The 18,290-nt window shown below is 32.4% G+C and overlaps 1 protein-coding gene across 4 annotated transcripts in view; it reads right to left on the reverse strand.

Moving 5' to 3' along the window:
• LOC139501752 (echinoderm microtubule-associated protein-like 2) overlaps positions 1-18,290 on the reverse strand; it is a 66,569-nt gene that overhangs the window by 22,841 nt on the left and 25,438 nt on the right. For 2 of the 4 annotated variants that reach the window (XR_011658647.1, XM_071290895.1), the window contains exons 3-4: positions 2,121-2,807; positions 1,450-1,567 (exon numbers count right to left, since the gene is read on the reverse strand). Coding sequence is in view for 3 of the 4 variants with exons in the window: in XM_071290895.1 (XP_071146996.1) it covers positions 1,450-1,567; positions 2,121-2,807 (805 nt within the window). In the remaining variant the exon portion in view is untranslated. Of the gene's footprint in view, positions 1-1,449; positions 1,568-2,120; positions 2,808-10,553; positions 11,061-18,082; positions 18,131-18,290 lie in introns of those variants that run through there. The other 2 variants (XM_071290894.1, XM_071290896.1) reach the window with 2 other exon arrangements.

Here is an 18,290-nt window from a genome sequence, read left to right on the forward strand (position 1 = left end):
CGTGTTTAGTTCATCAATACTCTGCAATTCTACAGAAATTAAACAGTAAAATACCAGACGTGTTTAGATCATCAATACTCTGCAATTCTACAGAAATTAAGCATCAAAATACCAGACATGTTAAATTCATCAAAATGTTTAGGGAACGACCATTTAATTTCAAGGCGGTATTTTTTTTATCCCAAATTTGATTGGAAAAAATATTGTGTCTAGCAGATGACAAAACTAAAATATTCAGAATCCAGATTTTCCTATCCCTTATAGTTGTGGACTTTCCATTTCTATTTAGCAACATTCCAGCAGCACCTGCATAAGGGGTATATATCTCCAAATTGATACGATATTCCCGTGTTTGTGTTTCCTATCATAATTTATTTGATAGAGGGTTGCTGCTCACAAGGAAACTATTAAACCAAGAGTTCCAAATGGTGAAGTTGAAATCATCCCTTCGTAAATTTTGCGGACGGCTTCAGGAGTTGGTTGGCCGTTATGGAATAACCGTTTCACAGATGATATCAGATACGTTCCTTACGTTGCAACTACAATCCCCTTCCCTTTCATGAATGTGACCTACCGAATAAGTCTATCTACCGGATTTTTTATAACATGAGCAACAAGACGGGTGCCACATGTGGAGCAGGATCTGCTAACCCTTCCGGAGCACCTGAGATCACCCCTAGTTTTTGGTGGGATTCGTGTTGCTTATTCTTTAGTTTCTATGTTGTGTCATGTGTACTATTGTTTGTCTGTTTGTCTTTTCTTTCATTTTTAGCCATGACGTTGTCAGTTTATTTTCGATTTATGAATTTGACTGCCTCATGTGTCTCTCTGGTATCTTTTGCTCCTCTTTTATGGACATTTTGGAGAAAAAATAATAAGTTGTTTGGTAGCATTGAAAAACTAAAGATAAATGTTTGCTCGAAAATAAATCTGACTCACACAAATGACCATACCACACTCCCCCCTTTTTGAAGTTAAATGTTTGCTCCTTTAACAGTTCATTAAAACTCTGCATCTCTACAGTTCTAAAATTGTATACGGAACAAGAATGATGATGTATTGACCATGTTGACTAAGAGAACAAGATAACATCTTTAATTAGATGCTGGTATATACTTTCACATTTGTAAGACATTGAATAATTTATAAGTAAAGGTAAAACAGTAAAAATTAAGATCTGATATACAAATAAGATGAACGGAAGCGTCTCCTGGTTCAGTTATGCGTTATGTGATATCTGAGGATCTGTATGGGGTTCTTCAACTCTGTATTCTTTAATTTCAAAGTATTTTTTCTCTATTGTTTTGTCTAATATTCTCCTTTCTTTATATTTTAGCCCCCAGTTTTCCCCTGTTCTTTATTTCGTGGTCCATTTTCTTTTTTATTATTGGTCAATTGGTGTCCTAATTCGGTTAACCCCCCATCCAGACCCTCATACAATGAACTTACTATCTGAGTTGTTGCTACCATGGTAACTATTCCTATCTGTTGGGTCTTCTCCTTCTTGGCAAGCAATAAACATGTCATGGTTTTTGAATTCACGGAAGAGTTGCGAAAAACTAACGACCTATAAAATATACATGTATGCATAATGTGCTAAATATGAATCATTCAGTCAACTCATTTTAAGACTTAAGGATGTACCTAGGTGATGTTTTTGAATTTGTGTCAAATGTTCGAACTCCTTGTTTTTTTTTCCATACTATATAAGGTAAAATATTATTGATATCAAAAGGACAACATGCATAAAATGGAGAATGGAAATGAGGAATATGGCAAAGAGACAACAATCAGACTAAAAGGCAGAAAACATAAGAAGGCTAACAATAGGTCTTCAGCGCACAAGAAAACAGCTGGGTCCTCAATACGAATGTATACATGTACATTGTACTTATTAAATATAACGTTCGAAACTTCAATTTTACAAGTTATCATTTAAGAACATGGACTTTTGTAGAATAGTATGTACATGTACTAAATGCATAAAGTTGGCTGATATTCAATTGTTTATGAAGTTGTCTAACAATCATTGAACGTTTTGATGTACGTTTTCGAAAATTCCAAATCGGCAAATTGCACAATGCTACCAATTCGAACAGGAATTTTTAAGTAAAACCTACCTTTCTGAATGGCTTCCGTCGTGTATACAAGGAATCTACGTTCATATTGATTAGGTCACCTATTATGCACAGAATATCTTCAAAGTTTTGTTTTGTTTGTGGATCTATTATCACTTTCTCTTTCAACTCTTTCCTCAAATTATTTTCCACAGTTATAACACGTGCTTTGCGCGTGGGCGAAGAAGTCGGTGATGTTGGTCTTTTAAAAAGATGAACTTCGTCTTTCCTAACTTTGCCTGGCGATGGCCTCGCTGATGTCCAATCTGTCTCTCTTGAATAACCATACGGCAGTTTTATATTAGGTTTCTTAACACTAGATGCCAGATACGCCTTCCCGTGTTTGAATTCGGTCACGCTTTTGATTTCTTTTCCGTCGGGAAGAGAGAAAACATATCTTACTCCTGCTGTGGTAGGAATTTTACCATTTAAGAACACTAATAAAGTCTCAAAGTTCCGGAAATCGTTTTGACTAATACTTATACTAATCCCTCTGAAGTTTGTGTCCCCATTTCGAAAAAACGTAACTCTCCTGCCTTTTTTAAGATCTTCTTTTTTCGTTCCGCCAACTGTCTCGTACCGTTTCATCTCGTTTTGAACGTGATTTTGAGACATGTATACTTCAGTGGCCGGTCTTTGTTCTTGATATACAACGTCTTCATCGTCACTTTGTACTACCTGTAGTTCACTCTGAAAAAGATTTAGAAAATCTAGCGTGAGAATGGAATAAATCAAATAGTTGGAAAAATTTCAGTGCCCTTTGTAACGGACAAACATTTTATCATGAAATATGATTTTCAGCGCGAAGTAACGCACAGTAAAACCGAAAAACATGTCAACGTGACTTAACACAACTTTTAACGAAAAACATGTCATGCACTGTATGACTGACAAGACTGACAAACATGTCACCGTGAACCAAGCTCATTAAAAAACGACAAACGTATTAACGCGAAGAACCCCTCTGTAAAACGGACAAACCTGTCACCGTCGAGAAACGCACTGCAAAAGAATTAAACATGGCATTCATAATTATGAAGAAACGCATTGTTAAACTGACAAACATGTCAGCGTGAAGAAACGCAATAAAAAACCGACAAATAGGTGACCGTCAAGATAGCGCTGTAAAACCGACAAACATGTCATTATGTAGAAATACACTATAAAAGCTCTATAAAACGTGATATTTTTAATGGTGAAAAAACGCACTGTAAAAAAGACAAACGTTTCACCGTGAATATCGCATCGTTAAACCGACAAACGTATCAACACGAAGAAACGTACTGTAGAATTGACAAACAAGTGTCCATGAAGTAACGAACCGTTCTAGTAACATACATGTAATCTATAAGAAACGCACTGTTATACCGAAAACCTTGTTATCACAAAGTAACAACCAACAAACGTATTACGGTGAAGAAACGCAGTATAAAAAACTCTAATGTGTTATGATTTGTGGAGGTTTTTAACGTGCTAGTTCACGTATTAACCGTCCGCAGGAAGACATGTCACCTTACCCGGACACATCATTCTGAATCCATGCCAACATGTCTTTAACGAATAAAAAAGTTACGTTTAAAAAAGAAAAAAATAATTACAATAAAATCATACACTTATATACAGCTATTTTGGAAACTAACATACACATGTACACCTCTAGTTCTGTAATTAATTTCACTAAAAGTCGTAAGTGGAGGTCCTACGTGTTGTACTTAATATTATCCTAAGAATTGTCGTAAGAGATTTTTACAAAACATCGTAAGTTTTAATATTAGAAATAGGAAGACTCTTAAGATCGAGTCATACAACTACTCTTACGATCACACTTAAGACCAAACTTTCGATTTCTGAGATAAATGAATAATAAACAGCTGCGACATGAGCACATGATACGCCCGACGTCTTGTGTGGAAGTTTTATGCAATAATCATAAATAGTTTCTGAGAAAGTTTTAAGCAATTACCATTTATTGCTTTTGAGACATGGCGGGACATGTGAACACCCCCCCCCCCCCCCCCAAACCCTGTTCTTTTTTTTACAAATATCTCTAAAATAAAATGTTGAATCAAACCAAAAACTATACAGATCTTTAGATTAATATAACAAAGAAGTGTGTACAGTTTCAAGCAATAATCATAAATTGTTTTAGAGATACGGCGCGACATGTAAAAAAAAACCCTCCCCTATTTTACAAAATACTCAATAACTCAAAAATAAAATTTTGAGTCATCACCAAAAAGTATACAGATCTTTAGATTAATATAACAAAGAAGTGTATAAAGTTTTAAGCAATAATTATAAATCGTTTTTGAGATACGGCACGACATGTAAAAACCCCCTCCCCCTTTTTTACAAAATACTCAATAACTCAAAAATGAAATTTTGAATCATCACCAAAAAGTATACAGATCTTTAGATTAATATAACAAAGAAGTGTGTAAAGTTTTAAGCAATAATCATAAATCGTTTTTGAGATACGGCGCGACATGTAAAAAACCCTCCCCCTTTTTTACAAAATACTCAATAACTCAAAATTGAAATTTTGAATCATCACCAAAAAGTATACAGATATAAAGATTAATATAACTAAGAAGTGTGTAAAGTTTTAAGCAATAATCATAAATCGTTTTTGAGATACGGCGCGACATGTAAAAAACCCTCCCCCTTTTTTACAAAATACTCAATAACTCAAAAATGAAATTTTGAATCATCACCAAAAAGTATACAGATATAAAGAGTAATATAACTAAGAAGTGTTTAAAGTTTTAAGCAATAATCAAGAATCGTTTTTGAGATACGGTGCGACATGTGAAAAAAAACACACCCCTGTTTTAGTTACAAAGTGCCGTAACTCAAAAAGTTTAAATCTTATTTTCACCGAAAAGTATACAGATCATTTGACCATCATAAAAAACAACTATATTAAGTTTCATGAAATTTAGATAAGTTGATCTCAAGTTACGGTGCGACATGTTTACGCCGGACAGACAGACGGACAGACAGACGGACGGACAGACGGACGGACAGACGGACACCGGACATTTGTATACCATAATACGTCCCGTCAAAATTTCGACGGCCGTATAAAAATGGAGTTAAACAAGTCCTTGATTGTTCAAAAGATTCTTATGGGTACGGGAATATTTTAATTTTGTAATTTTATGTAAAACTTATAACATAAGTATTAAATTATAATCCTGGTACCTTTGATAACTATTATAACATAAACTCTTTCAATAAAAGACGAGAGAAAAAAAAAAGAAAAAAAAAAGACATGAAATTGTAACAAAGTATTAATGGAAATCATTATGTAAAAGTAACAACACTGCCAAATACATTACATTTTCTTGAATTAAAACTATATTATGTCATATATTGTACACAATTACTGATTTCAATGTACGAATATATGAAATCTAAAAAATACAAAAAAACTTATCAAAATGTAAAACAAACACAAAAAACGTGTACGAACCCAGTTTTCCGAATCCGTTAATCTGGCTCTATACATCGTATTGGCAGTTAACTCAAAATCAAAAGAACAATTTAAAGCCAAACAACGGTTGCACGTTACAAATGACTAAATAATATGAATCAATATATTATCCAAGGAAAAACAATCATTTTTAAAACTATGCCAGTCAAGTGTTTCTTGTTGAAATAAAATATTTAAAACTTGTCTTGTTAAACTTGATTGAAATTTAACAAGAAAAAAATACACAAATCCCATGAGGAAAAAGTAATGTCGAATATGAAGCATATTTCATGTAATACGTCGTTAGCTACAAAATTATGAATTTAAATTAGTCGTATAGATAGCATTCTGATAAAAACGGGGTTTTTTGTCTGCCAATTATATAGTTTATATACTCGGGAGGTTTATGCGATCTTACAATGTAGATGTGTCGTCATAAATTATTTTGTTTCAACTGTTTGCATACAACATTGCTAAACTAAATTGTATGCAAAATATAATTACTCTGAATAATTTATGCGAACAAAATGAAATTCTATAAATTTGTAGTCTTTCATTGATATAAAAAGTAGATCATACCAATTACAACAATTTCAAACAATACAGGGTGAAAAGACATTTAAAATAGAGAATGCAAATGGTGAATGTGTTTAAGACACACAAAAAACCACCAAAGAGTGGGGTTCGTGTTGATCAGCTTTTCGTTCTCTATATAAAATAAAACTTACTTACTTACTGCCCTTGTACGCCATATAAAATAAAAGATATTGTATAATTGCCAATGAGATAACTCTCCACAATGGACCAAAATGACATAGAAATTAACAACTATAGGTCACCGTACGTCCTTTAACAATAAGCAAAGCCCATACCACATAGTCAGCTATAAAAGGGCCCGAAATGACAATGTATTTAACAATCCAAACGTGAAAACTAACGGCCTCATTAATGGACAAAAAATGAACGAAAAACAAATATGTAACACATCAACAAACGACAACCACTGAATTACAGGCTCCTGACTTGGGACAGGCACATACATACATGATGTGGCGGGGTTAAACATGTTAGCGGGATCCCAACCTAACCTGGGACAGTATGTTATGCGTACTGATTTAGTCTATTAGTTTGGTTTTTTTTAGCCATGGCGTTGTCATTTTATTTCGACTTATGTGTTTTCATGTCCCTTTCGGTATCTTTCGCCCCTCCTTTACATGAGAGTACTCTATGGTTCAAACAACTCAATAGTGTATATCTAAACATAAAAAATAACCTCTAAAGATGGCTTATAACTGCAATCTATATATATTTTAGAACGAAAAGACGGAACATGGAATAAAAATTCATGACATGCAATCCTCACACCATCATTTGCAAAAGTTCTCTTATTTATATGTCACATTGCAGACAAACAATGTATAAACTTTATGCGGTTTAGGTTTTGTCTCTTTGGTGTTTGTCTAATATATTTTTGTTCATATTAATTGGTAAATAAATGAAGCAGGTATTATGGAATCAGTTCTAAAAACAAAAACTACGAACAAACACTAAGAGTTGATACTTTTTTAAATATACCTTATTTTAATATCATTTAGGCGGGCCTTATGAGTACTAAACAATATCCCCTCCTTTAGCTGCGCTGTACATGTATATGGTTTATTTAATCTTTATGGCTCATTTGTTAAAGTGGCGTATTTTAAAACTTTTTAAATAACAGTTGCAGAATAATTAGTGCTGCAGGATTCCACATGGAAAGATCGTGTGCTCTAATGTTAAATTATAGAACATGAGAAAGCAGGCCAGAATTTAGTTTAATAATTGTATCTTATCTTTTTGTGCTTTAAATAATTAAGTAAATAAAACAAACCACATAAAGAGTTGAAAATGAGTTACCAGAAACAAAAATAATCGAAAGAAACAAATTCCTGTAAAGCTATTCTTGTTAATTAAAATTGATTTTTTTCTAAACAAGGTAATAAACTTCTTTTTTATTATTTATGAAGTCAAAAGAACGTGCTAATTCAAAGATCAATGTCTTCCCCAAACAAATCCAATACTGTATTCCCATTGTCCGGGTTACTATCGTTAGAAACGAGAACTGTTCAACTGCCTTCTGGGAATTTGTTGCGTTATCCAATCAGCAATGAACGGGATAGGTTACCATGCATAGTAAAGTAATTCAACCTCTACTTTCTGTCATAAGTAAGGTTTCAACACTTCCCAAACCGTATACTTATTTATCTATATAATTATGTTTATTTGTTAAACTCTATTCCAACATAGCTGAATATAAACTTTTTTAACTGGACGATTTGGATGCATATAAACAAAGAGATGTGGTATGATTACCAATGAAACAAATATCTACCAGATACCAAAGTACACAACTAAACCGCAATAAACCTTGAAGTTCAATAAAATGCAAAACACAGTACAAACAACAAAAAGGTAATGTTCGCCCTTCAACAATGCTTTAAAGGAAATTAAGAAAGGTAATTCCTGAAAAATTTCAAAGCAGAAACTCTAACGATCTCATTAACTGAGTTTTCACATAAAAAAATCTATGGAAATGTAACCGGAGAGCATGAATTTTATTACAAAATTGCTTGCTCCCACTGGGACTCGAACCCGGGATCTCTGTGATTCAGGGAGGGTGTTAACCGACTAAGCTAAACAAGTACTTCCTTAGCTCAACCGCTTATGACTGACTAAGGCCGTGTTCACATTGACCTAAACTCGGTGTTGTGTAAGTGTAACTCACACGTAAACTAAACAAAATTACGTTCCCATTGATAAAATTCAATGTTTACATGTAGTGTAAAACATGTTTTGTCTACATGCAGTCGATACTCGATGTAGGCCTTGTGTAGATTAAGTGTACACAAAACTAGGCATTTAAAACATTAGTTTCACCGTGTATATTTAAGGAAGAAATAATTTTTGATTAAAATTGATATTTATAACAATTATTAATAAAGTTCTTTACAGAAATATTTTTCTAAACTTGATATATTTATTTGTTTTTTTTTAAAACTTAACGTAGCTTTATTAAGCCCTTATCAAGACTCAAAGCAGCATCATTGCCGAACACATAATTCATTTAAAAATTAAGGTCTTTCCGAATCGACTTGACTTGCACAGCAATGTTTGCCACTTGTCTTTACTCAAACAACGATTCACTCATAAATGCATTACTTAAAAAGTGTGAGGTAAATGTATTGTTTGTCTAGTACATGTATCTCGGATCCGTTAAATTAACCTTAAAACTAAAAAAAACCAACATTACCCCCTCCCTTTGCCAAATACTCCTTGGAGAAGATACCATTTGTAACAAACAGAAAAGATAGGAATATAGTGATCCCTAATATATCATTCCTTCTTCTCCTTTAATCTCTGTACCGATGTAATGCATTGGCTTTATGAGAATAAAAATATATATTCTTCGCCTGAAAGCACGCTGCTGCAGTCTACGTTTTCTAATGCTTAATCAATACATCTTTATTATTTTTAAGCTACTGCAAATCATTAAAATGGCTTTCATAAAGAAGCAGCCACTTAACTTAAAAAAAGGGGGGGGGGGGGTTGTTGTTATATATCTGAGCCAGAAATTTTTCCGCGCAAAAGTTTTATTCCGTTTTTTTTTTCTATGCTGGTAATCATTTTTTTTCATCATTTAACACTGTAATGTATGGGGAAACTCTTAATTTAGAATATTTTTGTATCATCTGTAGGACCTTTTTTTTTTTAATCCAATTGGGGTTCGGAATATTTCCATCGATACACCCCCCCCCCCCCCCCTGATTTGAAGTCAAATGGTCGTTCCCTTACTGCTAGAAAAGTTGTCCGAAAACTTTGCATTCGATTCTACGTAATAAACATTTAAATGACATGGAGTTTACAAGTGTGAACAAATCTTATGTACAGGTAATTAAACAAGGCGTATAGATGTGAACAAATTTAATGTGAAACCAATGTCCAGTTCATTAAACTAATTGTAAACAGGTTTACTGTACATGGCGTTTGGTGTGAACACGGCCTAAGTATCTACACCGGGGAGTATCTAAGGGAAGCTATCCCGTCACAGAACCAATATATTATTCAAATCAACTCAACTATTTTATCATATCAATATTAAATGTTCACAAGACTGCAGTGAAAAATGGTCTACCAATTTTTTATATAAGATTTATTGGTATTTTGTTTTATATTTAACGTTTAATGATTTCATCGGAAAAGTAAATAACTGAAAACTTTAAGACGAGACATATCATAAAACAGTATTACGAGTATGCATATGACACTTAACAATGCTTAATGAATACAAGCACATTTGGCGAATACGCTAGTATGACACTAACCAAAACAACACAAGAAATCTGAAGTTTCAACAAGTGGTCTTTATCATGTAGAATCTAGAAAAATAAACTGTGAACACAATAGACTAAGAGACTATTAAAAATGATCCGCCAATAATTTTAAATACTTTAAATTTAGAAATTATTGTGTGCATTTATAATGGCGATTTGTTCACTTTAGACTAGAATGCGATTTTATTTTTTTGCGATATTGAGAAAATCCTGTTTAATTTCTATAAAAAAAATAATAATGCGAGTTTAAATTATTGCGTTACTATCCTGTCGCATTTCACAATAATAAAAACATCGCAATAATTTCTTAATTTAGAGTACCCTAAATGACTTAAAAAATATTGAGATATGAAAAATGCCAATTCTGGTAATATCTTCTGAATTAGGGTCCCAAATTTTTTCTCATATTACCCCCTTTTACAATATCTATAAAAAGTTTTTAAAAAATACTCTCGAGGACGTACTAAAAACTATCCATTCAGAAGGGTCTATTTACATTATAATTATATCTAACCTTTATATCTATCATGAAATAGCTAACAAACAAAAAAAGAACAAGTAAAAGCAAAATAAATTATACTGTTTAATGCTTACCCTAATATTTGGTAAAACCATATACCTTTGTCTATACAAGTTAGGTATAACCGAGTCATCTGTGCTTACAGGAGAGATAAAATCTCCTCGTGAAGTTGAGAAATAATACGGTCTCCTTCTTTCATAAGATATATCATAGTCCGAGGTCACTGTTGGGCCATATAGACCCTCATAATCTACCGAATCTAAACCCTTATAGTCTACCAAATCTTCAGATTCAAAATAGTCCAATGGTAGGGGTCCGTACCGAACTTCATAATCTGATCGAATACTCCTTTTATGCATAGTTTTAGAATAATATCTAGAACTCTCGATAATCCTTGTCTTTTATTGTAATGTTATTTTACATTGTCGTTTTTTTTTAAATTATTTTAATAAAAATAAACGAATTACAAGTTTCAAAATGTTCTAGATGAATCCATTTTCTTTTTCCCAGTTGTTTTGAAATTATTCATTATTTATAATTTTAATATGGATCAACAAAGTCGGCATACAAGTTATAATAATACTATGCGGTTTTTATTGCGGTTTGGTTTTCTATTAAGCAGCAGCACAACGTGACTATACAAATCGAATTTCTGATAACGACTTCAATGGTTGATTGAGATAAACTAAATTAACAGTGTTTTTTTTTTTATTTTGTTGTTGTTTTGTTTTGCTTTTTTCTATGTTATTGGGGTATTTTTTATTTGGAGAGGGGGGGGGGTAGTTTTAAATTTTAGTTTGTTTTTGGCGCATACCTTTTGGGGGGGGGGGGGGGGGGGGGGGGGGTTCTCAAAAAAAATATTTTACATTATAACTTAATATATAATATATAAAACATTTTTCTTAAAAAATCAATTTAGTTTATCTTTCTTTTTACTGATTCCTTTTTCAATTTTAACTAATTTGGGGGTCCGTAAATTACCAGTCGAAAGAAAAACTCTGCTCTGTCGAAAATGCCCTATTATTCGAGCTGGGATCCAAAGTTCCCGCCAATCATGATTACTGTCGTTTTTATCAGCAAATTTATTATTGGTTGATCTATTTTATGATATTCGTGAAATACTTGCTTGTGGTTTATAGAAAATACCAAGCAATGAATTAGGGTACCCTTTTTATGTAACTGAAATAAAACATAGCGAGAAATGTGATCGTACCCCATGAAGTATGTCTGTAAGAATTGAATAATGCCGTCAAATAAAGAATCTTTACTTTTAGAACTTGCCTCTGATGTCTCGTGGAAGCGTGTACGCCTCGAGGGCGATTGGTCGTGGGTTCGAACCCGACATGGTCCAATTTAAAATTGTTATTTGATGCTTCTCCAATCCGTACAGCTATAAAAAGTTAATAGCAAAGACTGGTGAGAATAGTGTGTCCACATAAAAAAATAAAAGGTTAGAATAAAGCACACGTCACGGATTAGAACACAGTTTAACAATTCAATTCAATTCAAACTAAATAAGTTTGTGACAAATACAAGTATACAAAATCCATTTAAACAAACAGCAAATAACTCAAATAAAACATCAAGCAAATAACTCAAGAATCCCTATTCTTATTTCGTAGGATATTTTTTTTACAAAAGGATTTTTCTATTTACTTGTTGACTTGTTTTGTATAGTACATGTAACCATATTCTTTCATCTTTATTTTTAAAGATAAATAAAAATCAGGTTATTATTTGGATGTTTGTGTAAATAAATATCTCTTTATTCTTCATTAGTTTTAGAGTCAACGAGTTTGCAATTAATTTGAAAAACGAAAAAAATTACCAAAAATCTACTTGTATTGGCTGTTTTATTGCGCAGAATGTATCTTTAAATAAGTGATAAAACTCAAGAACAAAACAAAAACATTAGTTACAAATATGAAAACTTAAAATAACATAAAAGATTTAGCTAGGACAAAAAAAAAACTTTCAAAACCAAATGCTGTACTTGATATTTGTTCTTTTGTTTTTGAAAATACACTATTAAACATACCAGTCCTATTTCTGTATTATAGTTTTCTGGTATTTTTTGAATATCAGGAATCATCTTACTCGCAGATTCCGGAATAGAATCTCCAGATTGTGACTCAGCCGACAATTTTTCACATTCCGTATCCGCAATTCCATTCAGTTCATAGTTTTGTTTAACTTGTTGAAGAGGTCTTTTCATACCTCTAACTGTAGAGAGTCTACGAGTATCTTTTGACGAAATCAAACTTGATTGTGACTGGTTTCTCTTAAAACTGTGCACTGAACTTGCATATGAGAATCTCCTGTCTGTTTCATTATTGGAATATGAATACATTTTCACCTTGCCCTTTTTTTAGAACAAATTAAAAACTTTTATCCGGATTTCAAATAATGAGAATGATTTCCGTACATATTTAGCCGCGCAAATTTCAGCTACCTTTATCTTCTCTGATTTTACGACTATTTTTCTCAAGAATAGTTGAACAATCCTACCAATGTTTATTTATAGAACGCCTTATAATATTGGTATCATGAATATTTAATCACAAAGAACTCCAAAGTTAATTAAGAAACAAATGTACAAATCTCCATGGAAATGTCCCGAGAATCAAAATAATATCAGGCAATAGCTGAATTTACTGCCATCTTGGGGAAATACGAAAGTGTTAATATACTAATAAAATGTAGTATATACTTTCTTCCATTAAATAATAGTAAAACAATACGAGAGTTATATTGTATACTAATCATGATAAACATGGTACAATAAATACCATTCTAGTTCGTAAGGTCATTTAGTTTGCCTTGAGTTAGACATTCAATGTTATCCAAAAAAAAGCATTGATTTCTTTGCTATCAAAACTAAATCTTAATTTCATTTTCAAACGTGTTAAAGAGTTGAATTTCGCAACTATAGAATTACATATACAACTATTTGGTGCTGAATTACATTTTGTTATGACGATAAAACGCGAATACAACAAAATACACTATATCTGGTGTATAAATAAGGCATTTATGGAATCTTCTTCATCAGGCATGATCAAAACTCAACAACAAAAAAGCAAGGGACATAAAAAAAAATAGTCACTTCTTAATTTTTAAGATTAATTCAATGAAGTGGGAATTTATGGTGTTCAATCTCGTTCAATAAAGCTTACACTAAGTGAAGATACATGTGCATGTACCACATACAATTGTTTGTGTTAAAAATATGGAAGCGATAGGGATCACGAAACGGAACCAAGGATCAATAATAACATGTTCCGACAATTATAGGTACAAGGGGGTGTATATCATATGTCACAATGACTCGCCGATGTATGAATATCTCCCTTTTGTGAATTTAAATGGCTTTCAACAATGAGCGAAACACATACACGTATAGTCAGCTACAAAAGGCCCCGACATGACCAAATATGAAACAATTAAACAAAAAGATGCATGACAAAACAATAAACAAAAAATAAGAATGACAGACAACAACCCAAGAGAAAAACTAATTTGTTGCATTATATGACTTGGAACATGTACATTTATGGTGGACTTAAACATGTTTATGAGCGCCCAACCTACATGTAGTTAAAGGTATAACTATTAGAAATATAAAGAGATGAGGCTGAGGTTTACGTCATTGAGAGAATAACCAATTCGCAAAATATCATCTAAAGACATCTAGAAGGCAACAATCAATCTTCAAATAATCAAATATTTTTACAACTTCGTAAGCGATAATTCAACCTGAGTCTATAAAAATGGTGAATGATTAAAGCATAAACCACCAAAGATTCAATTTTGATATTAAATTCTTTATTTCACGAGGTGTGCCTTTCCAAAGAATGGTTCCACTCAACAAACATTTAAGATCTTTGAATTAATTTAACATTAGTATTTCATTTTGTTATTTTATCTAAAAAAATCATTATAAGTCTGGAAGCGTATAATCTATCAAAAGATTTCCCGTTTGCATATATATTTGAGTTTATTACATAGGCAGATGAATTCTTTTACGAACGTTCAATTATTAAAAGGATGTTAAATATAACTCTTTTTTTTCAAAGTAATATGCCTAAATATTATTTTAAGTTGTCTCCCTTTGAATGAAGATCCTACATGTACGTGCAAATCAAGATGAGACTAAAAACCAACCTGTCGTGTACGCCATAAAATTTCCCTTTCGTCCTCATATCGGTCGGATTTTATCCATGCGTCGGAAATTCTTGAAGGCCCGTTATGTGTCGGCCTAGCTGAGTTCAAATTATTATATGTCTTTCTCTGAGAGGAAAACGCATTGCCAATTGGTATTCGTTTTTGGTTGTAATCAATTTCATTATCTTCGACGCAATCATACACATTCCAATCATTGCTTTGTAAATTGTTATTAATTTCATTACTAGCAAAAACAATACCATTAGGCCGATGATATACATATCGATTTGCCGTAGAAAATTTAGACACCGGGAGTTCTGCAAAGGAACTATTCGGCTGTGTACCACTGAACGTCGGAGTTCTTGTAAAAGTGTGTCTCCTGTCTAGTATCAACAAATTAGTTTGTGTGCTTTTCGACATCTTGCTGTGTCCGAATGTAGAAGGTCTTCTGAAAGTCGGTGGTACTCTCAATTCTCTTGGAGTTTTATTACTTTGACAAACAATTCGTGGCAGCGGTCGGTTTATTTTGTTACGTGATATTGATAGACCTCTAGATATCTGCCGACGTGACTGTGTCCTAATCCAAGAGTTGTCACTTTTCATTGGTGGAGATTTTACATTGTAGGTACTCTGCCACATTGGCGTAATATCGGTTTCATCTGTAAGTAAAGTTTTACAATGATTCGCGGACGAAAAATTATGAAACTGTTTTAATCCGAGATATTTTTCATTCAGTGCTTGTAAAATTCGTTTTTTATATACTGCCGGTGTTGTAGGATCTTGAAGAATGTCATTCAAAAGCTCTTCATTTGATACTTTTCTGTTGGATTTGGAATCAGTATTTTGCTCCGAAATTGCTTTGTTAATTACCCTTTCTAAATTTGTAAGAGACAATTTTGTCTTTACTTCTTCGGGTCTAGTTTCGTTACTTCCGATTTTCTTACTACTTCTTACATTTATTCCACTGTCTGTTGTATTATTCTTAATCTTTGTATGTTTCTTATTCTTTAGATTAAAAGATTTATCGATATTGTTCATCACTATTTGCGAGTCATCGTTTTCTACGTTTGATTTAGTGTGTGAACTATTTTTCTGTTCCTTACTTTTCTTGTTCTTTAATTTAGTTTGTTTATTAGAATCATTTACTCCATTTTCGCCGCCATTGGTATTTCCTATAGTTAGATTAACACTATGGTTTGTAGCTATTTGGTTTATTGTACCATGCACATCGGTATCATCGCCCTTTTCAATAGAGGGTACAGCCTCTTTTTCAACTAATATTTGATCTTTTATACTGCGCGGCAATTTTTTTACGCCAATTCTACGTTCTGCTGATCTGCGTTTATCTCTACCTCCCTTTAACACCCTTACTAAGTATTCTCCACAATGCAATACTTGATATTCATTTGGTTGATATTTATCCACGGCTTTAACAGTTTTTTTCCTTTCTTTCTTCAGTTTTGAATTGTCTCTTACATTTTTCATCTGGCTAGCTGTTGCACTTTCAATTTGCAATTCTTGGTCTTTAGAATCGGATTGTGGCATATTATTGTCAGTGGTTGTTTCTGCATCTTTTGTTGTAGCATTTGTATTGTCTGTTTTCGTTTTGCTATGGCAGATTTTATTTTTCATTTTCCCTCTATTTGGTCACAAGAAGTATTGATTCTACGACTGTCTCATGGAATAATATTCAAATTCACATCTTTTTCGCTTTAAAATCCTATTTTCGTGATATTCCATCAAAACTTATCGGCCATTCTTAGTTAAAATATTTAATAAATGACAATTTTAGAGGTTAGGGAAAAGTTTAATAGATGTTAGATTATTAAGGTACTTGTTGAGCACATAAGAAGCTTCCGGTTTTGAGTTTGAGGTGAATTATTCACATTTCTATAAGACATTCAAGATACGTGAAACAAATCTTTACGGGACAGGAAGTGCTGAAGTAAGTCAAATAACCTTAATATAACAATGGTATTTATTGTTATTTCGACAACCTTTATAATACAACGGGCACACAAAACTAGAGTACTGTTAAGGGGTTTAAACTAGTACCATGCTATCGTGCAAACAATGCTATTGTAGAACTATAAATGTTTGAAAAGAAAAATATACATTGTATCAAAGAAAAGTTGAATTAGATGTGAATTTTTAATCATACAATTTGGAACATAGATTTATATAAGCAATTCTCTATCAAAGTTATGTAAAATTTATCCGCGGTTAGAGCGGTCAAGAAGCGGGTTCAATTATTTGTGACATTGGCTATATGATGGCCTGGGCGGATTTTTTTTTTTTTATAGAGATGCTGCTGGCTGTCGATGTTGGATAGAACACGAAGCGTCAGCAAGAAAACGAGAAACCAGTTTACAAAAAAGATCGGAGATTGAATACCTCGCCACGAGCGTTTATTACAAAGTCAAAGTATTTAAAAACGAGAAAACAAATAATAAAAGACAACAAAAACTAGGCAAAATGATGCCCCGCAATCCACTCTTAAATAACTGTATTATAACAGAGTCAATGTAAGCCTTTCTTTAAGATATTATTGTGTCTGAGAGACACAAATCATGCCTCCAAAGATGCACAGTTCTATTCTAAAATATACAAAGTTGAGCATGGGAGAACATATATGTAGATATATGTTACGCTTTGAACCTCTTATGCACGATCATACTCCAAAAATTTTATTTGTTGATAATTATGATCAGAAAATGGACTTGTGTTAGACGCTAATGAGTGAGAAAATCTACATATAAAATAATTTATATCCCAGCGCTTTAAAGCGCAATTTTACAATATTTTGTTTTTCAATGAAACAGCTTTACAATGAAAATTTTCTATAAAATCATACATCTGCACTGGTCAGTGTTAAAGTTCTGGTCAAATGTACTGCGTACATGTACTTTTACATATAAATAATATGTAAAGTTTACATTCAGCGATCATGAATTATGATGAACTTTTAAAATATAACAATAAAATTATGTTACTCTTTTTGTACTCGTGTACCCACTTATTATCTTGAACTAACTTATTATAATTTGTTCCGATCAAATATTTGACATACCTTTTGAAAACAGACAAGCAATATTACATAAAGACAAACATTTCCAGGTCAAAATCTATCACATTTCTTTCACAATTCCAAAGAAAGAAAAAAAGACGAAAGAGGGATGAAAAAGAACAATTCTAGAACTGCGCATCGCAGAAACAGATATCATATATCTTAGATGGGAACGAAAACGACAGTCACTATAGCTCGATATCAAGATTATTATGATTAAATATATCATAAGATAGTGTGACATCAAAATTATTTGGCGATTTTGTTTGATATAAAAAAAAAAAAAAAAAAAACTAATAGTATCTACACATTCTAAATACATCTACACCTGCTACATATCAAACCAAACAACACTCCATGTAGTATACATACCTCAATAGGCAAATATGAATCGGTCACATATTGAGAAATTACGGATTTCTGAAGTAAAACGAATCTCGTTTGCAAATATATTGTCTAATGAGTGCCTATGGTTACTAGTTGTAGTTTATCAGTACATGGAATTATTATATTGACAATATAATACTTCATTAAGTTAAATAATTTACTTAGCAATTTTTGGTGGGATTCGTATTGATCG

Source organism: Mytilus edulis, chromosome 13 (genome assembly GCF_963676685.1).
Source record: "Mytilus edulis chromosome 13, xbMytEdul2.2, whole genome shotgun sequence".
NCBI lineage: Eukaryota > Metazoa > Mollusca > Bivalvia > Mytilida > Mytilidae > Mytilus > Mytilus edulis.